Here is a 25,099-nt window from a genome sequence, read left to right as displayed (position 1 = left end):
TGCGTGTCTGTGCGCGTGTCTGTGCGCGCTTGTGTGTGTGCGTGTCTGTGTGCATGTCTGTGCGCGTGTGTGTGTGCTTGTGTGTGTGTGCTTGTGTGTGTGCGTGTCTGTGCGCGTGTCTGTGCGTGTGTGTGTGTGCGCGCTTGTGTGTGTGCGTGTCTGTGCGCGTGTGTGTGTGTGCTTGTGTGTGTGTGCTTGTGTGTGTGCGTGTCTGTGTGTGTGTCTGTGCGCGTGTGTGTGCGCGCGTGTGTGTATGGGGGGAATATGTACATCTGTGTTCATGTTCCCCTTCCCTTATGAATGCTCTCTGGGTTCAACTCAAACTCATCAATATGACGCTGTGGAACTTTTCATATTCTTGTTCAAGCCCAATGTCCAGAAAAACACTGGTGTCCTCCTTGGTACCAGCTAGACCCTCAATGGTGCATTGTCAGTCATTCACACTGGTGTCAAACTCTTAAGTGTGTGCCCTTTTCAACTGGATATTTTAAAATAATTGGTAACCCTGCAAGAAAATCCCCGGAGAAAGGAGGCTGGGGTTTGTATCAAACTAAAAGAAAAAAAAAAGGACCAAACAGGACACTTCTGGGGTTCTCTGGGCCTTCTGACTTCTGGAGGAAGGGAGATTGCTGCAGACTTTCGCTGAAGGAGGAAATGAGATTGGCTTCATGGCACAGTGTGGCTTCACCATCCGCAAGGTAGTCCTCATGCTCTCTTGCATCCCACAAAGGCCTAACCGGCCTCTCCTCCCTTAGCCAGCGGTTCTGTATTGACTCTGGTTCAAGCAGGATCACCGTCTAACTGGAAAACACAGGGCCTTCAGCATCCTCTATCTTTTCCAGATTTGAATTTGTAAGTGGTCCTCTCACAGCTTGGGTTTGCTGGACTGTCAGCAAGACAGCAGGTGTTCTGCCTTTAAAAAAAAATGACAACAAGCAAATCAACTGCCTTAGCCCCTGGGCTGGGGAAGAACCTGCAGAGCCTGGTGATGGAAGGGGATTCACCTGGAGCTTTGTTGGCAGACCCTTGTAGCCCTTCTCTAGTTTACACATACAAACCTGAACTTTCGCCTGTCAAAGGGAAGAGAAACCCTCCCTCACAAGTTTCCTGTTTGTTTTGCTGGGAGGTTCAGTGCCTCAACAAAGCCACCCCACCCCAGGTGAATTATTCCTGCTTCTCAGCAAGGGACATGCTTATTTAGTAGAGCTGTTTATGAAAAGTACTCAAGTGTGTGGTCCCCATCCCCAGAGCGAGTCACTGCTGCCGCCAAGTGACAAGCCCAGTACATCAGCAAACCATAAACTCATTCCATTCTTGCCCACCCAGGGACCCCTACTATCTCTTAACATGAAGGTTCTGCCTCCTCCCTCCTAAAGCATGCTGCACCTGTGGGGTGTCCTTTGAATGCATGGATTCTAAGAAAAGAATATTGTGAACCATTAGGAAAATAATCCCTCCCGTTATATCCAGTTTTAGGGTTAAGGATGTTTGGGTTTTGTTTCCTAATGTGTTTGGTCAGTCTCAAGAGTCTTACGCAAAAATCATGGCAGGTCACAAGAGGGAAATTCTCTGCCACATGCCCAAACTCTAGGAACACAGGCATACTTGGGGTTCTATGCAAAGACCCCCCCCAATGTCTTCAGCCACCCCATTCTTAAACTGGGCTAAGAGCTTTTCAATTGCCATGACATTTTCAGCCAGGGAAGCTGTAGCGCTTGCTGCAAGCGCAGTGTTTTACAGGCAATTACTTTATATGATCAATGGAGCAATTCCCTTTCCAGAAAGGAACCAAAGCGATCAAGTTAAATCATTAAAGAGAGAAAGACTGAGTGGGGAGACAGGGTTCATCTCATTAGCAGGGACCCGAGCTTCAGGCCCTGTGGTAGTGACACACAATGTCACTGGCCCTTTAAGACAATGACTGCACTCTCTCCCTATTGCCCGCCTCTCTTCCCAGTGGCTGTTGACAAGTCTAAACCTCCAAGCAGTCCATTGTAGCCACAGTAGGAGGCACCTGCAGAAAATGTGCCAAAACCAGGCAGGGGCTAGAGGCTTTCAATAAGCCCCACAGCTGGAGAGGAGCCACTACACTAAACAGCAGGGCTGGGACCAGGCATGTGACTGGAAAGGGGTCAAACCCAGCACCTCCTACAGGCTTTCTGAGCTCAATGTGGTTCACTTGGATGGCATCCTCTAGCTGGCTTTTCTCTATTTGCTTAATATGCTGAGGTATTTAGCTTAAAAGCACTAACTGCTGCACAGCAAGGAGGGGGTTCCCTCCCTCCCTCCCTTTTCACTAAGCAAGGAGGGGGTTCCTTCCCTGCCTCCCTCCCTTTCCACTAAATTTCATCAAGAGCAGTCCCAAGTATTTTCTCCTCCTGCCCTCAAACTAAGGTGAATTTCTTTTTGCTTCTGTCTGAGGGATCATCACAGGCATTTTTCTGCCACAACCTTTTGATTGACTTTGCTCATCTTTAATAACAAGCAAGCATGAGTCTCCTGCCCAGGCTTTGTATAGCACCCGTCCGTCCCCATCCTCTGGGAGCAGGACTTTTGAATCCCATCCTATATTTATTACCCATGCATCCACGGTGCACCCACGACAGGCCTCAGAGCTTCTTAACACCCGGAAGTAGGTATAATCTGCTTCCTGTTCATAACTGTGTGCAGTCTACAAGAGGGAGTAAGTAACAAATTACCCATGGTTCTGTGGGAGTCATTTTACATCCATGCACCTTTTCAAGAATAATATTCAGGGTTGGGAGCCAAGAGGGGACGTGGGGGTACATGGGTTGCTGTGTCCAGCAACCCTAAGGAAACAAGGACTAATTTTTGACTTTGTCTACCAAGAGAAATCTGGGATGAGAAGCTGCTGTGGTTCCTGGCTTGGGGAGCTCACACCCACCCTAGCTCCTGGCATTCAGGTAGCCATTTCCTAGAGTTCACAGCACGCCCATCCTCTTGTTTCTTACTTAATGCAGTGAGGCATTTTCTGTCTTACAGATGAAAACATCTGAGGCTCAGGATTAAGAACACCACGCAAGGCAAGGCTACACAACAAGGAGGTAGTGGGTGCCAGGAGCCAGGCACCTCTGACATCTTCCAACTTTAACTTCCCTTCAGAGTGTCAGCCAGCACTGAGTGTGCGACTTAGGAGCCACAAGGGAACAAAGCCACGGGTTCACAGTGGGACTCTCCTCTTCCCTCCTGCAGATGGAGAGTGTCGGCATGTACGGGTTCTGTGGCTGCAAAGGAAAGAGCAAGCTGAAGTGTGACTCCAGGTGGGAAATAGCAGCAGCAGCAGGTAGGACTCGGGCTCGCTGTACTGTAAGTACTGGTGTATGCAGAGAGGGACCGGGCACCCTGGGAACAGGCACGCTTACACTTATGTACACCAGCGACATCGACTTCACAGCACAGTGAGACCCACGAAGGAAAGTGTTTGTAGAGCATGGACAGCCGTGCTCACTGGCCACAGCTTGTGGAGTGGGGCCTGGCATCTGTCGGCCCTGTTTGGCTCATGCTGTCTCCTAGCTCTGCGCTGGTGGCCCTGGAGACCCAGTCACGTTCGGTACCATATGCAGGCAAGGAGAGATGGCCTCTCTGGTGTTAGGAGCTTGTTTATGCTTTAACATAGTCTGTCTGCTCAGAGGATGGCCTTCTTACCCCTCCTTCCTCAGGCCTCCCTCCAATACCAGAGAAAACAAGTGGGCTATTCATGCAAGAAGAGAAAGAGCGAAAGGGGAGGGGGTACCACCGGCAAACCCCATTGAAAGCCACTGGCTGTTCATTTACATTCACACTTTTTAAAAATGTTAGCTAATGATGTTAACTGGCCCGCCAAAGGTCCTGGCAGGTCAGTTGTAGAAGTGTCATTTCTGCCTAATTAGAGTTCTTGTGGCTGCCCCAGGCCTTCCAGTGCCAGTGGTGACAAGCAGGAGCTGACAGCTTCAGTTGCTGCAGACAGGAAGGGTGAGCCGCTTCTGTTTTCCAACTCAGCCAGGTGTTTGCTGAATGGGGAGGGGCCTGGCGAGATCTGAACGAGCGAGCATCCGAGATCCTTTTCTTTCACTCTGGCCTCCCGAGTCCTTCCCCTTTGCTTGTCTTGTCTTGTGTCAAGGTCAAGAATGGGCTTTGCTAAATCAGCCCTTTGGATTATCTCTGGGAGGTCGTTAGCAGCCCCAGCCCAGTTGCCAGGGTCCCAGGTCGCAGATGCTGGATGCCCCCTCCCCCCCTTTCCTTAAAAATCAGAGAGAAGGATAAGGAGTTAGGATATTCTGGATAGGAACAATAATGAATAGCAGACAAAACGAAAACTCTCAGAAAGCTCTACATGGTCATCCAAGTGTTAAAAATCACTACTAGTAAAATGGCTTGAAGAGAAACAGCTACAGCTCTGCAGACAAGTACCCGAAAAGAGGACTGTGGCCGGAGCTGTTCTTACCCCGTCCGGGGCTGGATTGCACCTCCCACATATTAGGTGCCTGCTTGGTTATTTCTTGGTTTGATTTTTTTCAAGAGCAAAAGAAAAAAAAAAATACAAAAAACAAATGGCAGGCTGAGAGACAAAGAACTGGGGAGACTAAGAAGCCACTTGTTCTTCATTGCCCCCCACCCTGTTCCAGGTGGCATGTGTTCTGACCTTCTCAGTTGCTTTTAAACTAAACGTGTCAGTTGGTAGGATAATCTTGATCTTTTTTTTTTTGTCTTGTTATCATGGTAAAAGAACCTAATGTCATTGGTGCTAGGCACCCCTGACTGCAGCGACTGCTACCCAAGGAGAGGGTCCCACAGCCCTGACAGGACGTCTGGGTGTGAGCCTGACCCATCCTCTCTAGCAGGTCATGAGTTGAACACAGAAGCACCCGAGGACACGTGAACACACATGCACATATGGGGCACACCATTCAGTCTGTGTCACAACAGCAGGATAATACACGGGCACTTGGGAACAATGCCATATTACAGGGAGAAACTGAAAAATCAATGCTTTCTGAAAGGCCAAGACTAAATCCACAGGTCGGAAGAGGTAAGGGACATTGGAGGGATAGGGCCTACACTCCACAGCTCCACCCCCTTTCCTTGCCTCTCCATTCCTAGCTGCTCTTCTGTCTGTTCTCACATGGGACGGTGAGAATTGGGGCCTGGAAAATAGACCATCCGTGCCTGGTGTTCGGGTACAAAGGTTAAACAGGATGCCATACATTAGCATGTCTGTGCCACCTTGCCACCTTACCAGGTGCCCAGCTACCAGTGGCTGAACTCTGCCTTCCCAAGTGGTCCATGGCTGCAGAATATGTGTAATTCTCAGCCTCTAGTCAGTGAACCTAGTAAGTGGAGATGGAGACTGGCCACTCTGAGCTGTGCTTCTTCAGAGCCTGTCATAGAAGGTCCTTGGGGCATCCTGGAACAAGAAAACTGACAGGATTGGCTCTGCTCAGGAAGGGAACATGGAGAAACCTGGGCTTATTCAGCAGTTTCCTTTGTTTACCCTGCCCAGGGTTGCCTGTGAAGGGGCTCCACCATCACTAACTAAAGGTCTTATCCTATGCTGGTTCCTCTCCACCCCACATGCCACAGTGTATTTCTTTCTCTTCCTAGTAGGTGATCTTTTCCCCCCGGGCTTCTCATTGTTCTGGGGACTGTTGTTTATTTTCTAGTGCCTTTTCCAGGTGTGTGTGACTTGGACTCCTAAGAACAATTCTAAGCCCTTTTTGGGCTCTGCCACCTACACCCACCTCCATCTTAGAATCTTGGCTCTTGAAGCCACTACTGCAGTCAGCCTCCTCTGAGGGAGAGAGATTGTTGTGTGGCTCTTATAAGTGTGAAAAAAGCAGCCACTTAAGAGCCTTCTTGTGGATAGGAAGACAGGTATTTAAAAATCATGGGGAAAGGAATAGTGGTAGAGAAAACCTTCTATAGCATCCAAGTAAAACTGGAAAAAAAAATAAGCTATTTAGTTACAAAAACTAAAACAAACAAGACACTTGTAAAGATCACAGAGCAAGGATCACGTGACTGACAGCAGTGGAGTTTGCAGTAACTGGCCACCACAGCGGGGACCCTGGGAAGGTGAAATCATGTTCAGTTAATTTTATTCTCTGAAAGGCAAACCTGACTTGTGTTATTACATTGCTCAGCCCTTGAGCATTTCTTTGAGCAACGTTCAGTGTTATATTATGTAAGCTTGACACCAAGAAGAAGGTACTATTGTAGATATTCAATTTAATAACAGGGCTCTGCCACTCAAGTTGCATGCTGGGTATCACATGGTTTACAAGGAGTGAAGCTAAGACCTGAGCCCATGCAGCATGGGTCAAGTCCACCACTGGCTGTTCTCAGTTAGACCTCCAGAAGACATCCTGCATCCTTATAAATAGCCACCTCACTGACGGGCTGTGTGTACTGGGGTTTCAGTTTATGTCCCCTCTGAATGACAAGCTCCTTGGAGCGGGTGACACTCATTTCCCCTTGTGTTCTCATGCCCAGCCAAGGACTGAAATACTGCAGAGACTCCTGCTGTTGGTTGAATTTAATAAAGTTCAAGCTAAATGTTTATGCATATGCATGTGTATATTTTTTCTCCTTGCCTCCTTATGTATATGCCTACATTTAATATATATATATAACATATTCACGTTATATATGCCATATGCTAATATGGATACATACATGTGTATGTATGTAAACATACCCTGCACCTGTATAAGAGTGTTTGGAGTGGAAGAAAGGATCCATTGCAGTCTGGAAGCATATAAGTATGGTATGTGGTCTCATTGAGTTTGAATTCTGAAATAAGCTTGCTGCCCTGAGAAATGAATGGAACCACGTGCATCTTGGCCTGCGTGTTCCTTGAGAGATGCCTGCAAACTCTCCAGTGTCTGCCAGGGTAATCTTGCTATGTTTAGATCAGAAGCCTACGAGAGGATGGGGCTCAGGGAGATGGCATTAACCCTAACCCCAAGGGCCCATCCCACCATGGGTGGCACCATCCCCTGGGCAGTTGGTCCTGGGATGTCTTAGAAAGCCACTTAAGCATGAACTTGATCAAGTCAGCAAGCCGTGTTCCTCTGTGGTTTGGGCTTCACATGCCCACTTGGGTCTCTGCCCTGAGTTTTCTCGGCGATGACTGATTAATAAGATGGAATAAAGCATTTCTCCCCAACATGTCTCTTTGGATCAGAGTATTTTATCACAGTAGAAGAGGTTGATTAAAAATGGTGGTGCAGGATGGCATGGGCCAGGTGAATAATGACCATCGTAAGGGACAGCCTCACACCACAGCTTTGCTGGACTTTGAGACAACTGTGGATTGGGAGAGTTAATGGTTAGGTGACAGCCAGTTTGGGAGCAGCAAACCCTGCCGTCTCTGTTTCATTATATCTTACATCATAACACCTCTGGTATATGGACACATCTGTGTGCCAGTCACCCACGACGCCTCACCACCCACCATGCTGGACTGTGCCATGCCCAGTCTTGCAGCCCCTCTCATGCTTCTCCCTGACATGCAGAAACTCCAGCAGGGTGTGGAGGCTCTGATGAAAACATAAAAACATGTTGGCTCTTCCTGCACTTTCTGGTCACCACAGAAACGAGTCAACCGTGCCTATACTCAGATGGCTCACCTGTCTGTGATATGCTTAGTCACCTATACACAAGTACCTCATCTGTCTATATGACATGCCACATCATCTGTGCCCATACACGGATGGCTAACCTGTCTGTGATGTTTCCCATTTTGGTTTGTAAATGCTTACAAATTTTTAGCATTCTTTCATAGAAATCAGAATTTGTATTTACATATAAAAACGGCTTTCTAAAGTATTTTATTTTTTTTTTATGTCCCGCTGTAGGGATGCCTTGGATGTGAGGCTGTCGTGCAAGGCTCTGCATGAGATAGCACTGTAGTATTTCCACCTTGAGCTGATCCTCAGCCCCAAACACAGTTTTTACTCGGGGCCTCGTGCATGCTGGGCAGTCCCTCTAGCACTGAGCTAGATCTCAGGCCTCTTCCTTTGGAATTCCTAATGTCCTGAATGAGAAGCTCTGCATTTTTATTTTGCTCTCCTGCCTCTCTGACGGCAAGTCATGGAGTTAAAGCCTTAAACTTTAATGTGGATCCGTCTGTTTCAGCCCACTTGGGTGGCACAAGGGACCGGGTGCTCTTTGAGAGAGGAGCCTGGGGACACTGAAATGGCTCAGAGAGTAAAAGCACCAAGTCCAACAGGTTCCAATCTGGCTCCCACTGCCAGCTCTGGAAGATGCTGAGATGTCTTAGCAGTAAGTCGAGATTTTCAAGAATCTGTCTGATTGAGGGACTGTGTAATCTCTCTGAGGAAAATCCAGAGGTGGTCCAGAGTGACGGGTGATCTCGAGGGCAGCGGCCCTTTGAATCCTCAGACTCTACCTTCAATGATTTACCTATGTATGTGTGGAAATAAATGCGTATGTGCCCAACATGTATAGACTTCTGTCCTTGTCGTTGCCCCTATGCACAGTGGTGTAAGAGATGACCTAGCACATTAGTGTTACAGTCATAAAGTAATCTAGAGGTGGTCTGAAGTATTCAGGAGACCTGTGGGTTCGATGCAAGGACCATTCCATTTTATGCCAGGGACTTGAGCATCTGCACATGATGGTACCTCCGGATTTCCTGGAACTTTCACCCCTAGATTTGAGAGACATCTGCTCTCCTCTGCCTATAAGCCAGTGGAACCCAAGTTCACGGTACACAAAAGCTATATGCTTCTTCTTCCAACCTAGCAGCAGCAGCTGTGAGCCTGGCACTGACAGTGTTGGTGGCACTTGCACAGTATCTGTGGCACCAGCTCTCCAAGGACCTGTGTCGTCAGAACAGGTGGCTCTCATCTACAGACGGGACCCAGTGGCAGAGCAGTTGTGTCAAGTGTGAGAGGCCCCCGTGGCCCCTGCCAGCAGTGGCAGATCCTGGGGGCATCTCTGGCAATCAGAGACCATGGAAGGTCTGGTGTGTGATGGAAGGATGGACTGTAGGCTTCCCCTCGTGGAAGATCCCTCCAATCGCTGCAGAAAGTAGAAGCTGAGAAAATAGCGTTTATGACATTTATAATTATGAAGGTAGGAGTGGCAGAGCCCAGAGCATTTCTAAGACTGCAGTAGGTCAGCTGGCTGACAGACATGTTTGAACCTACAGCTCATTGCGTTTCTCATCCCGCATACATTTGGGGAAGCCCCTGCTAGGTTCCGACGTCAGTGGATGGATTTGAAACGTGGCTGTGCCATCAGTCCTGTCTGACCTTGAGGATGACACAACTTCCTCAACCCCCAATACGTATGCCTGTCCTGAGAAATGTGTATGGTTTTAAGTATTGTATCTACCTCCTGTGTTTTAGGAGAGTCCAATGCCCTTGAAGTATCTGGCATAGAGCCTGCACAAGTTGAACATCTAGTTAATGTGAGTTACGATCAAAGAGTCACATAATATTCCTCTAATTAAAACATATTGTGTGTGTGTGTGTGTGGCCCAGAAGGAAGCAGTGTTGATGGTGCTATCATCTGGTAGCAAGATTATAGGCGATGTGATCAAATCACACCCCTAGGCTGTATAAACTACTCGTGATATTTGAAAACAGAAGGGAAAGCAATCCTCTCCATCCATCTCTGTTTCCCTGTTTCCTGAACAGTTGTAGAGCAGAAGGGAATAGTGTGCCCAGGATGGCCCATTTGTGACTTCATCAGAAGGTTCTTCTATGAGCAGGCAGCATTTGTATTTCATTCACCACACATGCATTAAGCACCTTCTGTGGTCAGGTCACACGGAGGAAGCAGTATGAACGAGACAAAGCCACTGGGTTCTCTGTGGAGCTGACCATTTAGTGAGGAGCTCAGACCAGCTTCTGATAGTTAAATGGTCATTGCAAGTGTCAGGAGCATTGAGCCACAGAATGTGGAACAGCTGTGTCGGGGATGTGTGCTCAGCACACCCAGGTCCCTTGTTCTCTGTTTCTCTGAAACTACTCTTTAAAGCCACCTGACTTTATGGTGAGGGTTTGCTCACTGCAGAGAAAACCTCTATCAAGTGCGGGAAAGGTCTCAGGTATGTGTACACACACCCACACCCACACATTTCCTTATGGAGCCCCAGCTGGCCTGGAACTTGATATATAGACCAGACTGTTCATGAACTAACTCATAAGAGATCTGCCTCCTCTGCCTCCCAAGTGCTTGGAATGAAGGCAAGTACTGCTATACTCAACTAAAAAATCTTAAATGTCCAAGCTTTGGGTTTCCCTGGGCCATACAAAAATCTATGGCCAGTGGTTGGCAGAGCACACATAGGTGTATTTTGCTTGGCATTACATCGTGACATCACTGACAAGAGCTTCACATACAAGAGCCACACAATCAATCTACTAAAACAAAAACAAAAACAACCTTAATGATCTAAGTAAGTGTACGGTTGTACTCTATCTTTAGAGACAGGCAACTCCAGGGGTCATGTGTTGGACAGCCCTGAAGACTGAAGAGCTGGGAAAGAAGTTAAGAGCAGCTGGTAATAAAACCTCCAATGCCAGCTCCCTGGTGGGGAAATGGCTGCCAGGCTTTCTGTTGGCTCATTGAAAAGAAAATTAACAAGAGATAACTCTGGTTTGGTGAGAAGGAAGAGGAGGCTGGCTGTGGAGTAGAGTCTGGAGTAAATAATCCAGATTATTCTGGCAAATTCCAGATGACGCTCTAACGGCCAGAACACACAGAGAAGGGAGAAGAGCATTGGCATCACAACTTGCTGGAATTAACTTCAACCCAGTTTCCCTTATGTAAATGGATGGTTTCAGTCTCGTTGACCAGTTTGTAGACTGTTTCTGACACAGCTCAGGGATCAGTCCCCATCAGGGAAAACAGGCTCCATCACAATGCAACACTGACCACACGTGTACTTGGGAATGTCTTCCCCCTCCCCACAACATAGAAAGGGATGTCTTGAATCATAGTTCCATCTGGTCAATTGAATGGCAAGGACCCCATAAGCTCATCTGTTTGAATGCTTGGTCCCCAGTTGATGGAACTATCTGGGAAAGATTAGGAGGTGTGGCCTTATTGGAGGAGGCGTGTCACTGGTTGCCACCTTTGATGCATGCCATTCCCAGGATGCTCTCTGCCTGCTGCTTGTGGTTTGAGATGATTACTCTTAGCCGTTCCTGCTACCATGCCTTCCTCTGCCATCGTGAACTCTAGACGCTCTGGAACTGTAAGCCTGGCTAAATGCCTTCCTTTATAAACTGCTTCACCGTGATGTTTGATTGCAGTGATAGGAAAGTAAGGTCTCCACCAAACTGCACGGAAGACTCCAAGCAACAGTGAACATTATGGTTTCTCATTATTAAAAAACCTGTATCATTCCAACAAGGAAAGGAAAAGCCCACCTCAGGAGACTGGGCACCTTGAATCCTCCTAATTTGGTGTCAGCATTGATTCACAAAAGCAATGTGGCACTTTGATGTTTTCTGTAGCGGCACATGATGCGAGGAGGGGTTCAGGAGTGTGAGTCTCTTCATTCTCCTTCCTTGAAATCATTCAGGTGCCTTGAAGTCTTAGGTACTGTTGAAAAGTCCACTGTTTACCCTGGCCTCTGAGAAAAGGTCTGGAGCACATTGATTAAACTGTGTTTGGAGCTATCATCAGCTTGGCACTTGGACAACATTGTTTTTCATGAGGACTGTAGAAACTCACTGAGCACCCTGCTTTTGGAAATGGCAGCCTAGCAGTGAAAGCAAGAGATTGGGGTGGAGCTGTGGTCATCCTGTAGGAGGGGCCAGGAGGGGGAGGGATCTGTTAAAATCCTGTGGGAGGGGCTAGGATGGTGGCAAGTGCTACAGAAAAAGTTGAGGATTTGGAGGAAGGGGCCACAAAGATGGTTCAGGCAGGGAAGACCAGTGCCTGGGGCTCCTGTTGGGATATGACTCTCATGTAATCAGTCCTCAGCTTCCTCATCCACAGAACAAGAAAGTAATGTCTCAGCCTGTGCTATGACTCTGTGTCACAGAATTCAGCTGAAGGAAGGGGATTTACCTTCAACTGTTGAAAAGGATACGGTCCACAGAGGTGGGAAGGCAAGGCAGAGTTCATGGTGGCAGGACCCTTCACGTCCAAGAAGAACAGGAAGTAGGGAGCCCAGTTCCCTAGCTTTTTCCCCTCTTATCTGTTCATCCTGAGACCCCAGCTCATGGAAATGATGTAACCCACATTCAGAGTGAGTCTTCTGACCTCAGACCTCTCCTAAACATCCACATGGCTCATCTGCCAGGAGACTCCAAGTCCAGCCAATTTGACAGTGAACTTCACCACCACCCCCCCCCCCCCCCCCCCCCCGAGGAGATGCGCAAGAAGGTTGACTGAGATTCCAGAGCTGCAGAGCTCAGCACAGTGTTGACCCTGGCCAAGAGCTCATGTAGAGGGCCAGCTCCCATCAAAATCCTTCAGGGATCCATGAGTCTCACAGATGCACTGCTTAGGGGCACAGCCCTTCCAGCCACAGCTTTAGGATCTTGAGCCTCATTAACAGCCGGAGTTATCAAGCAGCCAGTATCCTACATTTGAAAGGAGGATTTATTTGGCTGGTTGGTTTGGATCTTCACAGGGTTTCACTGGGTAGCCCTGGTTGTCCTGGAGCTCACTCTGTAGATCAGGCTGGCCTTGAACTCAGGGATCTGCCTGCCTCTGCCTCCTGAGCTCTGGAATTAAAAGCAAGCGCCACCACTGCCCGGCTGAAAGGAGCATTTGTAACTGGCAGCTTAGGTGTGAGTAGTTGTATTCCAAAGGCAAGTGAGGAGCTTTGACACACGCATTTATCTCAGACAATACCCGCAGCTCATGCAAGAGTCATCAGTCACCTGGTTCTCTTCCAAGATTTTATTTATTTATTCTCACACAATGGACTTGTGGCAAAGGAAGAGGCCATTAAATTGGGCCAGGTTTATGTCTGATGATGGCTGACCGTCAGGTGCAGTAAAACATTCCCGTAATTCCTGTACCCAAAAGGCTAGAGCAGAAGGGTGGAAACATTGAGGTCATCCTCCACAGACCAAACTGTGTGTCTTCCCACCATGAACCTTCTGCAATTAGAATTGAAGGTGGAAACCATGTGAGTTTTACAGGACTGCCACCTTCCACTCTGCCATTCCCCGTTTTTCTGTTGAACCCAGGAGGGAGCAGCTCTCCAACCATGGCCTTGTTTGAGGGGTGAAACGCTACCAAAGCAAATGGAGTGGCAGGACCAGGCAGGCCTGCTGAGGCACCAGAAAGCAAGCACAACTCCAGCTTTCTGAGGGAACCATCCACCACATAGAATCCCAGGTGTCTTCTGCCGTCTTAATCACTGTTCTATTGCAAGGAGACACCGCGACCAAGGCAACTTAGAAATGTTTCATGGGGGGCTTGCTTACATTTTCACAGGATTAGTTCATGATCATCACGGTGAGAAACATGGAGGTAGACGGGAGGTATGTGCTGGAGAAGTAGCTGAGAGCTCACACCCAGTCTGTAAGTTTCAGGCAGAAAGAAGAAACACTGAGGCTGCCATGGGCTTTTGAAAACTCAAAGCCCACCCGCACTGACACACCCCCTACTCCTTCCAAAATAGTTCCACTAACTGAGGACCAAGCATTCAAACATGTGAGTCAATGGGGCCATTCTCATTCAAGCCACCACACCTGACAACAGGCCTCTGAGTTGTTGAAGTATGCTGTCGTCGTCATCATCATCATCGTCATCACCACACCACCACCACCATCATCACTGTCACCATCATCATCATTATCACCACCACCATCATCATCAGTCATTACCAGCAGCAGTAGCAGCAGCCATGCTAACATAACCCAATACTTATTCGGTATCAGTTCGCTTCACTGGACTCTTCTGTTCTACCATCTTATTCTCAAAATGCTGTTTTCAGAAGTGGGGAAATGAAGACTTCAAAAAAAGTTGATCAAACTCAGGTGGGAAGAGCAAGACCTGGTGTTGAGTCTGAGCATGTCTGACTCCAAGAGCTTCTGTCTTCTAGAAGGGTCTAGGGTGTGTGTGTGTCAGGGCAGTGCCATTAAGATAATCCAATAGTGGTCTGTGCTGGTGTCCCCCTCCTAACCACCAAAATAATTGCCTGGTCAGTTGTGTGGAGGAAGCGTCCACTGGGTTTTAAGGTAAGCCTGTTGAGTTGTAGCTTGGTGGATTTTGTCGTCTGGCTTTTCAGGGAGCAATGTTGACAGTGACAAATCTGGACTCAGAAGGAGAGTCATGATGGGTAAATGATTGTCCACCCCAGCAGTGAAGTCCAGAGATCCGCCATTCTTTTGCTTACATCTAGGAAAGAGCCCGGAGCAGAAGTTAAAGGCTAACACTGTGATCCTTGATCCCTTCAAACCTGTAGCTAAACTGTCTAGAAAGATAAAATCACTTCTGGGATCCTCACTTCAAGTACAAGGCATGTGGTGGCCACGCCCACCTTCCTCACTTCATATGGAAACGGGAATGATCTACGGACAGGCTTGGAATGAAGGACTGAGAATGTGTTGTGTAGATAATCAAATATATAGATAGAGTAAATCAAGGCCAAAAAAAGCAGATTCAGGTGCCATAAAACACAAGTTTTATTGCTTCTATAAACCTAGTAACCTGGCTCTTGGCAAGATAACACAAGACACTCAACTTGGCTAACAAGAGGAGTTTTCTGATGAGTGGATTGCCTCCCAAAGCGAGAGATGGCATTGGGTAGGGTGGGCTTTCAGCAGGGCAAGAAGCCTGCAAGCTGTCCTCCCAGGGTCTGGCACTGAGTCCGCTTGGGCACACCCCAAGCCCGACAATCCGTAGTTAAAAGAGCCTCCCGGTGAAGCTCAAAGACTGGGTGTTTATGAATCTCTACTGGATCATTCAGTCTCTGCATCTGTCTTCACACACTCCCCTCTGTGTTTACCCATTGCTACACATGTCCTTGACAAAGGCGCTTGTTACTGGACTTAGGATCAGGTATCCCAAGATGATCTCCTAACCTCATGTTTCTTAACATGGTTACATCTACAGACACCCTTTCCTGAATACAGTGACATCAACAGGCCCCCAGAGGTTGGTGTTAAACATCTTTTTGGCAGCTGGTGCCTCACTGTGTCACTCCAATCTGCCACCTTTGACATTAGTGACAGAAGTGTAAAGATGGGAGGGACCCGCCTGTGTCTGAAACAGGCTCTTCACACTTCCCCTCTATGGCTTCTTGGCATGTCTGCTCTATGGCTCCTTCATCTGGGAGAGTCTGTGGGACAGGATCATTTTTTCTTTGTTTTACAAACAGGTAAACATTATGGCCTTCTGTGGTGTTTGTCTTACATCTTTAAAATGAAGCTGGGAGCTCACTGTTGTCTAAAATACCCAATATCCCCCAAATTCATTGTGGTGTAATACCACAACAAGGTAGATCTTTCTGGCAGCTTTGTGCCTACCTCTTCTGGTCCTTGCCACATTTGCTGGCACATGGCTTCAAAGTCAAAGCCACAGGTATCTCTACATCCCCTGGATCACCCTCTGGTTTTCATCTTCAGTCCCCAGTGGATCACAGGGATGACAGATCATTTAAGGCCAAACGTGCACGCCCAGATAACCTCCTGGGGTTCCCATGAGGTGTTCACACTTAGGCGACCTGGGTGAGTGCAGATTTCCAGTCCAGCAATTCTTAAACCCCTACGCACTACAAAGTGTGTAGCAGTAACACCATGACACCTTTTCTAATTGTGTTTTAATTGAAAAGGCTTGATTTGATTACAGAAGCCCACACTGTGGTTGAAGGGCTTGTTAAAACACACATTAAATCGGAAAGACTGCACTGTTTGCCTGTGTAATTATGTAAACACTCACGTCAATGGGGCTGCTGGCTGTCAGCAGGAGTGCTCTGCCTGGTGGCAGACTGGCACTGCCGATCACTGACAGGTGAATTTGCTTTTTTTTTTTTAACTTTATTATTGTTATTATTATTTGATTTCAAGGACAATCAGGAGTTGCTATCTCCCCAACCCCACATCTGCCAGGCCAGTTTTTTTGTTTCACATCCTTTATGTCCATTTTTCTGTGAAAACAGCTTCTGTGTTCTCGTCCCTGGAGAGGAGAAGAAAATGGGCCACACAGTTAAAGGTTTAGGTTTCTCGGCAGCAGAAACCATCCAGGGATTAAAGGAGGGAAATCCGCCTCAACCGTAGTGTTAACATAGGCACAGAACTCTCCGAAGATTCCGAAGAGACTTTAGTGGAAATGCCTACTAAGTTTACCAGGGATAAGAGAGCGATTTACCGAAAAACAGACTGTCTGTGCTGAAGGGCTGACGGTGCTTTGCTGAAGTTAGGGGTAAAACGAAACCTTGATCAGAGCTGTCATGGAGAAGCTACTTCTGCTTGCTGGACAGTTGTTCCACGCCAGCCTCTATGGAGGAAATAGGACTCTCAGTCGCCCCAAGAAAATAGGAGGTGAAAATGGGCAGGCAAATTATGCACTTCCAGTGGCTTTGAAGGGAAGCATTTACTGAGGGAGAAAATTGTTTTAATCTTATAACAACTAGGGAGGGGAGTTTGTTAAAAACACAGAACACCTACACACACACACACACACTTAATTTTGTTGCATAGGAACACACAGAATGGTTTTTTTCCCACAGCTGTGCCTGATGCCTCTCCTAGTTGGGGAGGGGGAGAGGGATGTCTTGCTGTAGCTTGAGGGAGTGGGGAGGGGAAGGGAGTTGAGGATTGTGGGGAGAGAGTTGGAGTTGCTGAACCCCAGGGAGCCAGAGAGACCACAACCCAAGTAGGATGAAGCTCTCTAGCTCCACCTGGAAACAGGGAACAGATAATTTGCCCCAAGTTTTGCTTTTTAAAGATCCAACCTCTTACATCACAGGGCACCAGGGAAGCCTGGTAACACTAAAAAAAAAAAAAAAAAAAAAAAATGGCTTTAATTTTATGTGTATGTGTGTTTAAGTGTGTGCATGTGTGCACTTGTGTGTGGGAGTGCATGCATGTGTGTAAATCCATGCAGAGGATGGCTAATAAGCTGGCTAGCCAGAAAGCCCTAGGGACCCTCCTAGCTCAACCTCCCTAGTGCTGTGATTTGCATTCAGCTTTTATATGGGTACCAGGGATAAACTCAGGTCCTCATGCTTGCTAAGCAAGTAGGTTATCAGCAGCACACCAGCCAAAATTCTCCTTACCAGAGGAATGCCTGGCAGAACTCAGCCCATCAAGTTGTTTGCCGAGATTAGCACCTGCAGCAGTCTAACTAGCTTACAAGGCAAGAATATACCCAGAGCTTCAGGAAAACAGTCCTGGAGATGGCAGAGAGAGAGAAAGAGAGAGAGAGAGAGAGAGAGAGAGAGAGGAAAATAAAAATGGTCAGTGGTTTGGAAGGAAAGCCCATCCACTCCACTTTCTGTGGGAGCAGAACTAATGGGCAGGATGGTAACTAAAGGCTACAATGTAGGCATTCTTCCCGTTCCTGTGGATTCAGGAAATGCATAGGCCAAGCAAGAACACAAGAGCTGTCAGGCAGGTCCCGGCCGGGGGATGATGGAGAGACCAGTTTGCTCCATGGGTTTACTGGTTTGGAGTCTGGGGGACTTTCTGGTGGGTTGCTTGTGTCTTTTTGGAAAGAGTGGGGGGTAGGTGAATGTCTCAGTAGTAGCAGAAGTGTCCAGATTAGGAAGGCGTTACAAACGGCCTGTTTGTGTGAAACCATTCAGGAATGGAGCGTGATAGCAAGGAAACCGGGGGGGGGGGGGGGGGGGGGGGGGGGAGGTTTGGTGCTTGATCCTCCCCAGAGCCTGTATCCTACTCAAAGACACACCTCATTCTCAAGCATCTAGTTTCTGGAAACATAGTGACACGCCTATCATTTTCAAGACTTGACCATTATCATCCAAGAAGGGTTCTACCTACCAGGAGACAAAAGAACAGACCCGGCACAGAACCCCCCAAGTGCTGGTGGTGTCCCTGGAATCTTGTATTGAAGGCAGGGCGTGATCTAAACGATTGGGGGTTGTGCCTGTGCTAATAAAGAATGTTCTGACTTAGCCCAGCAGAAGCCGTGGGTGTTAGATACCAACATGGGTCGTAGAACCTGGATCCAGGCTGTGGGGTCCTTCTCTTTGGCAGGAGTTCTCTCTTCAAGCCAGCTCTCATTCTCTCCCCGTGCTCCCCAGGTTCTGCGGGAGTGGGTTGGCGCATGCAGAACTGAGCTTTGGATGCTCTCTTCAAGGAAGTACTTAGCCACCTGCTTGTGCCCTTTCTGCTGACCGTGCTGCCCCACCTTGAGCGGGCAGTCTTTGTACCTACGGTGTCCCGCTGACATCTGTGCACAGCAGCATGTCAATGGAACCCTCCACCTAGAGATCCTGCGTTCATGCCACGAGCGCGCGTCTGTGGGCACAACGTAACATGTGACCCTTTTAACTTCTCATAGCAACGGAGATTGTGCCCAACTGTTTTCTCCGAGGTCTGCGACAGAAACGAGTGCTCTAAATATGCACGTCCAAGTAGTTTTGTAAACCAGCTTCCTAGAGGCGGGGTACGTGGGTTGGTCCATTTTACATGTGGACGGATATTCCCTAATTGGTGCCCTGAAGGACCGTCCCAGGGTTCACCCTCGCTCAGGGTGATGTGTGAGCATGCCTGTTTCTGTCCTTCCCAGTCCTACAAACCCCTAAAAAGTGTTCATCACACGTTCTGTTATGACAGTATTTTCTCTTGTGCTTCTTAACTAGGTAGGCATTGCACAGGGCCACTGTTGATGCCACAGGACTGGCATCTGTAGACCGCAGCCAATAAGATCTCTACAATAGTTCCAGAAAGACCTCTCACTAGTGTCCTGTCTCTTGGGTGATCCTGGCAATCCCATTAAAAGCACTGTTTCGAGGGCTGGCAAGAAGACTTAGTGGGTAAAGTCATTGTCTTGGTTAGGGTTTTACTGCTGAGAGCAGATGCCATGACCACAGCAACTCTTATAAGGACAGCATGTAACTGGAGCTGGCTTACAAGGCAGGAGCATGGCAGTGTCCAGGCAGGCATGGTACAGGAGGAGCTGAGAGTTCTGTCTCTTCATCTGAAGGCCTCTAGGAGGAGACTGGTTTTCAGGAAGCTAGGACGAGGGTCTTAAAGCCCCTGCCCACAGTGACACACCATGTACATCCTAGAGACACGGCAGGCCAGTCGTGGGGCCAGAGCAGGTATGACCATTGGCCTTGCCTCTGTGCACTTCAGGGCAACAGCTCTGAGCAGTTTGGGGTTGTCTGGTAAGGGAGTCTGGTGTCAGTTAAACTTAGTTTTGAGGTGGCCAAAAAAGTTGAGCTGTAGCCTCCTTTGAACAGAAAGGTGAGAGCTAAGTTTCTTTCTTTTGAGGCAACATCTTACTATGCAGCCCAGGCTGGCTTCCAACTCTTGGTCCTCCCAACTCAACGGCCTGAATGGCAGGCTCATAGTCCTGTCCCACCACACCTGATGGGTATATATAAACATTATGCATGCATGTATGTATGTATGTATACATATATACACATATATATGTGTATATATTATTATTATAAAGGTGCCTTTTCATTTTGAGATACTTGTACAGGTTACTGGGGTAGAACAACCAGAGGCCACACCCTTTGTAATACAGAAAATCACAAACATCAGTGTTCCTTTAACCCCAGAGAGACCTTTACATAACCACAGTTATGGTCAAGACCAGCAGATTCTCTTGCCACAGTGGAAGTGGTGACACCATATTTGGTCTTTTCTAAGTTTCTGTATTCACCTTTGCTTTCCCCCGTTTTACTTTCTAATGAAGTCTCATTGCTTTTCGCTTGCTTGCTTGCTTTGCTTTGTGTGATGCTGGGCTCCCGGGGCTGAGCCCAGGGCTTCCTGTGTGCCAGGCAGATGCCCTTCTTCTCCCGAGCTGTGTGCTATACTTGATCACAACCCCATGAAGTTCTCCATAAAACTTTTCACGCTTAATGCAGACTAGATTCCTCTGGGAGAAATGCACTTTTCCTCGGCGCAGTTCATTTCTGTGGTGGTCGTGTCCTTCAGAGCTCGTGCTATCCTGGGTCAAGCAGCCCCTGTTGATTTTTTGAGGGGATGTTCCGGTGCTTGGGGCTCACTCTCCAACCTTTCCTTGAGCTTTAACATCCAGGATGCCCTTTGATTTCTGACGGTTGTTGGAGGTAAAATGGATGCACTGGGGCTCAGGCTGGGGCTGGGACTCAAGGCTAGGGCAGGGGTTGGGCTGAGGCTGGGGTTGGGGCAGGAGCAGGGGCTGGGTTGGAGCTGGAGCTGGAGCTGGAGCTGGAGCAGGGGTTGGGCTGGGGCTGGGGCAGGAGCAGGGGCTGGGTTGGAGCTGGAGCTGGGGCAGGAGCAGGGTCTGGGTTGGAGCTGGAGCTGGGGCAGGGGTTGGGCTGGGGTTGNGGAGCTGGGGCAGGAGCAGGGTCTGGGTTGGAGCTGGAGCTGGGGCAGGGGTTGGGCTGGGGTTGGGGCAGGAGCAGGGGCTGGGTTGGAGCTGGGGCAGGGGTTGGGCTGGGGTTGGGGCAGGAGCAGGGGCTGGGTTGGAGCTGAGGTAGTGTTGGAGCTGGGGCAGGGGTTGGGATAGGAGCAGGGACTGAGGCTGGGCCTGGGCTGGGACTGGGCCAGGGGTTGGGGTTCAGAAGGTAAAGCCGGCTGGTGAGCAAGAATAGGGCTGAGGGTTCAGATCATTGGAACTCAGGCACATGCTGGAGAGGTGGGTGTAGCAGCTTTCCTTAAGTCTAGTCTGAGAAGGCAAAGATTGGATTTCTTGAGCAAGCTGGCGAGTAGACTATAGCCATATTGGAGAGGTCTGGGTTTGGTGGAGAGACCCCCATCTCAATGGATAAGGTAGAATAGTGGTCAAGGATGACTCCCAATGTCAACCCGAGTCTCCCCAAGCACACACAAAAGAATGGGAAAAGAGAAGCAAACAAAACAAAACTACCACCACCCGAGCTTTCCGGGTGCAGGATGACTGTTTAACATGTGAAAGCCTTACCCCGGCGTATTGTAAAACTCTGTGGGAAATTAATCTTTGAAAAGTAAAACACCCCATATTTTCTTCTCTTAAAAAAAAAAAAAGGAAAATTAATCTGGACGCCTATGCTTCCTGGGTGTTTATACTGAGTCTATTCAGGTAGAGTGAAGCCGTCATGAGGACGTTTGTTCTTGCTCAAAGGAGCCCAGCATTAGACCAGAAATGGGATGCGTTGAAATCAATTTAGTGTCAACCACATCAACCTTCCCAGAATTGTAGGTTTTGCAGAACCTGAAAATGGAGCTTGTTTATTTGGTCAAATTTAACTGCGAATCATAGGCTTCTACAACAGAGAGAAAAAGTCAAAACAGATTGCAGGCGGGTCGCGTCCTCGGCGGCATGCTTGTCTTCTGCCTCGCATCTCGCCCAGCCCCCCGCGCAGGCAGTTGTGGCGTGTTGGAGCCGAGATGAGAAATTGTAAGGGTGCCGTCTTCGGACGCCACCTTTGCTGTTTGCATTTAGAAAGACTGTTGATGAGAGCTTCCTTTTGGATGGAGAAAATATTGGCACGGATCAGAGACCTGTAAGGTGACAGCGTCATGGAGCCCAGAGAACCCAGGGTCACCAACGAGACTTGCTCTGAAATTGCCCCATTTTCTCCGGCTGAGAGAGAATCTGTCTGGGAGACAGAGCGCAAGGCACCTCAGGGTAACTGTTGGCATCCAAATGAAAAAAGGAGAGAATTCGGAATGTTCCCAGGTACCTATGAGCACTGGAGGCTTTTCGTAAAGCCAGAAAGAGTTGGGCAGCTCAGTCCCCACATAAGGGTTGCCAGGGCTTCATGCCAAGCTGAGACTGTGTTCCCTGGACTCAGTGGGGCTTTGGCACTGACTGAGACAGAAGAGTCCACTACACCTAATCCATTTGTGATGGTTTGGTGACAGCCTTGGTGACGGTGACGTATTTAAGTCTCTTTGAGTTGTCCCACAAGTCTAGGAAAGCAGCTGGCTCTCAGCTCTCAGAACTGGGGTGAGTGGGTAGGAAGGCTGAGGCCACCACAGAAAGCTTTTGTCTCTCTCTCTTAAGGCCACCTCGTCACTGGGGAAAATGCACTTGGCTAGCACTGAAGCCGGGGACAGCTGTAGCTACAACCCACACGTCTTTGTGAGAAGGATTCCAGTCAGCCCCAGGGCCAGCTTTCCTGTGTGTCATTTTCTGGGAGAAGCAGGTTTCTATTTAATCCCTCCCTGTGGTGGGTGTGTGGAAGGAGCTGTATCAGGAAGCAGAGTTCCTAACGGACACCCCAGAGGGAACCGAATCAGAGCAATGAAAGATCTTCCCATGCCATTGTTGTATCTCCCAGGAGATGTAGATCCCAAGTAGCATGTGGTTCAGGTTCTAGAACGTCCTCACGTCTTTCTGAAAGGAAGGAAAGAACTCATCTGCAAGCTGGTTCTGGGACCGTGCTCCAGGCAAGCACTCAGACCATCATGCCACTCCCTTCTGGAACTTGCAGTCCATTGTCAGGACACAGGAAAGCACAAGTGTTCACATAGGTGCAGAGCCAGGGTGGGCTAGGGGCTCAGCCTCACTCTCAGGACAGTGTGAGCATTTCTCAGAGCCGAGAAGCTGATGTGTTCTGTGTCAGAGGCCTCTTGTTCCTCTCCCTTTAAATCAAACCTTGTAAGGGGGGGAGGAACAAAGTGTGTGTGTGTGGTGTGTAAAGGTAGAATCTGAATCCATATCTCTTGCCTTCTATGGGATATTTAATATTCAAGCTAAATCTCGAAGCTACTGTCCAGAGGATTAAATTGACAGAAACTGATTTTTGGGGACCGCTCCAGACTGGAAAGTGAGCTGAGAGCTGAGTATTTGGCTCCAGTGTGTGTGCACTGGGGGTCAGTGAGGCACAGAGATGACCCCTGTCTGAGTTTTGCCCGTCAAGTCCATCTTCAGTAGTGGAAGATGCCTTTGAACCTAGGAGGGTAAAGCGAGCTTCTCGGCCAGGCAGTAAGAGGAGACAAGCAGACTCCCTATGATGGCACGGGCTCAGTGAGTTCCAGCAATGACCATCTGGCCAGCTAGCTATGTCTCTCCTCCCTGATCATGGCCTAGGTGGAAGAGCTTGGTCCTGGATGAGGCCGTCTAAGCAGGAACTCAAGCGGAAGGAAATGGCTGTCTGGGTCAAGGTCAGTTCATAGGAGGCTTAGATTTTATTCAAAGACAAATAGTATGAGACACAATATGGCTTTAATTCCAGTTCAAAGAGACAGCCCAATTTTTGAGTTTCAGTGTAATAGATGTCTTGAAGCTGGGCAGGACCTCCCACCTTCCAAGTGTGACAGCTAGCTGTCCCTCTGGTCCTCTCAGAAGCTGCCACTAAAACCAGTCCCTAGCGGGAGCTGAAGGGTTCCATTTGTTACAGGGAATATTAGTTAATTTTCTATTGCTGTGATAAAACACCTTTGACTCAGAGCCATGCGTTTACCACAGCCGGCCTCTTAGGTTCTGGGAGAGAGCTGCATGCCTGTCCAGTCATAGCACACAGTTGAGAACCTGAGGCGCCTGAGTGCCTGAGTCTTGGACTGCCATCCCACACTTAGACTGAAGGCCCATTGGAAATGTTAGCATCTTGACCCCAATGGGCCTACTGTCCTAAGTGTGGGATGGCGGAAGCCCTCAGCCAGACTGGTAGAAGTAGGGACTCCCACAGAGATGTTTTGCAAAAAGACATACATGGCTCCATAGAGAAAGCTGGGGCTCCGCCTGGTGGCCGGCTGCAGAAAAACAGTTGTGTCAGCCGCGGTTGGGAACAGGAAAAGCATTCCCCTCTGGCGGGTTTCACTTCGGTGGGATCTCCTGGGAGGAACTCTAGAGGAATCACCAAGAGCAGACACATCCTGGGAAAATGAAATAAAAATGTCTTCATGGCGAAGGCCCTGAGTACTTACCATTGCTAATCATCTTTAAGGGGGAGGGCATGGATGGACAGATTGACACTTTTCTGGTGGCCAAATACGATTCTGCTGAAGCTGTACAGGGTTCAGCTGAAGATTACCCCTTCAGTTGCTTCCGGATCCTGCTCGTCCTCCGAGCAGAGCAGAGGGTGGGCTGGACTGAGTGTCTTAGTTCTTGGGGACTGGATGCCTTGTCTCCAGATCTCCGCCCTTTAGCTTAGCTAGGACATTGCAAAATCGACCTTAGGGGTGGGGGTTCAATTTCCTGCCCTGTGTTAAGTGAGGCTTTGCAGGGGTGGGGGGAGAAGCAGCTTTGTAAGCCCGGGCAGTCAGTCTTGCGCCCCCTGTGTTTGTCTACATTGAAACTTGTGTGCTGGTGAAGGTGAGGGACATGGAGAGCAGGGATGTGTGTGTGGCGTCCAGGGCAGCAAGAGGCCATGTGTGGGAAGGGAGAGGTAGCTGTGAAGCCTGCTCTACCTCACTCCACCGGGTTAGTCATTTATCTCAGGGCTAATTTTAGAGCCATAATCTGAATTACGTTTCTTACATTTTAATTATTAAAGAATTATTACTAATTATGATCTTGATAATAACCGACCTGCACTGAGTTCTGAGTAAGCACCTAGGACTTCAGATGCCCTGCAAGCTGTATTTGTAAGGCCTGATCTTGAGTTGTGTATAAGTTCTTGGATTTGCATAACAACAGGGCAAGGCACAGGCACTATGACTTCCAGTGTAAACATAACCTTTTGCCACAGAAAACCACAGTATTATTTATTTCATATTTCCCTTTGAATTCTGTCTTCTTCCCAAATACAGTTTAAAAGGAAGCCATATTTCACTGCTATAAGTAGAAAACTAACAGTACCTGTCTTTAGTAAGCAGAGTCTATTGTTCAACTTTAATTAAATAGCCATGTGCCAAAAATACCATTGGAACTCAGCATTTGAGCTGCCTGCAGTGTGGGTGGGTGGACCTTCCACACCAGAAACCTTGCACAGAAAAAGGAAGCCATTTTGCATTTTGTGAAGGTCTCTACCTGGAGAACTTTTGCATTTATTTTGCTTTATTCAAATTCTGAGGTGGATGCTTAACTTGGTAAATCTTTAGCTTTT

General features: G+C 48.4%; 1 protein-coding gene across 1 annotated transcript in view; it reads left to right on the top strand.

Moving 5' to 3' along the window:
* Positions 1–25,099, top strand: part of Hspa12a (heat shock protein family A (Hsp70) member 12A) — a 158,508-nt gene that overhangs the window by 9,129 nt on the left and 124,280 nt on the right. The window contains exon 2 of the mRNA XM_029472581.1: positions 3,214–3,304. Within this exon, the coding sequence (XP_029328441.1) occupies positions 3,214–3,304 (91 nt within the window). The remainder of the gene's footprint in view (positions 1–3,213; positions 3,305–25,099) is intronic.

Source organism: Mus caroli, chromosome 19 (genome assembly GCF_900094665.2).
Source record: "Mus caroli chromosome 19, CAROLI_EIJ_v1.1, whole genome shotgun sequence".
Taxonomy (NCBI): domain Eukaryota; kingdom Metazoa; phylum Chordata; class Mammalia; order Rodentia; family Muridae; genus Mus; species Mus caroli.
This window is presented reverse-complemented; position numbering and strand designations above follow the sequence as displayed.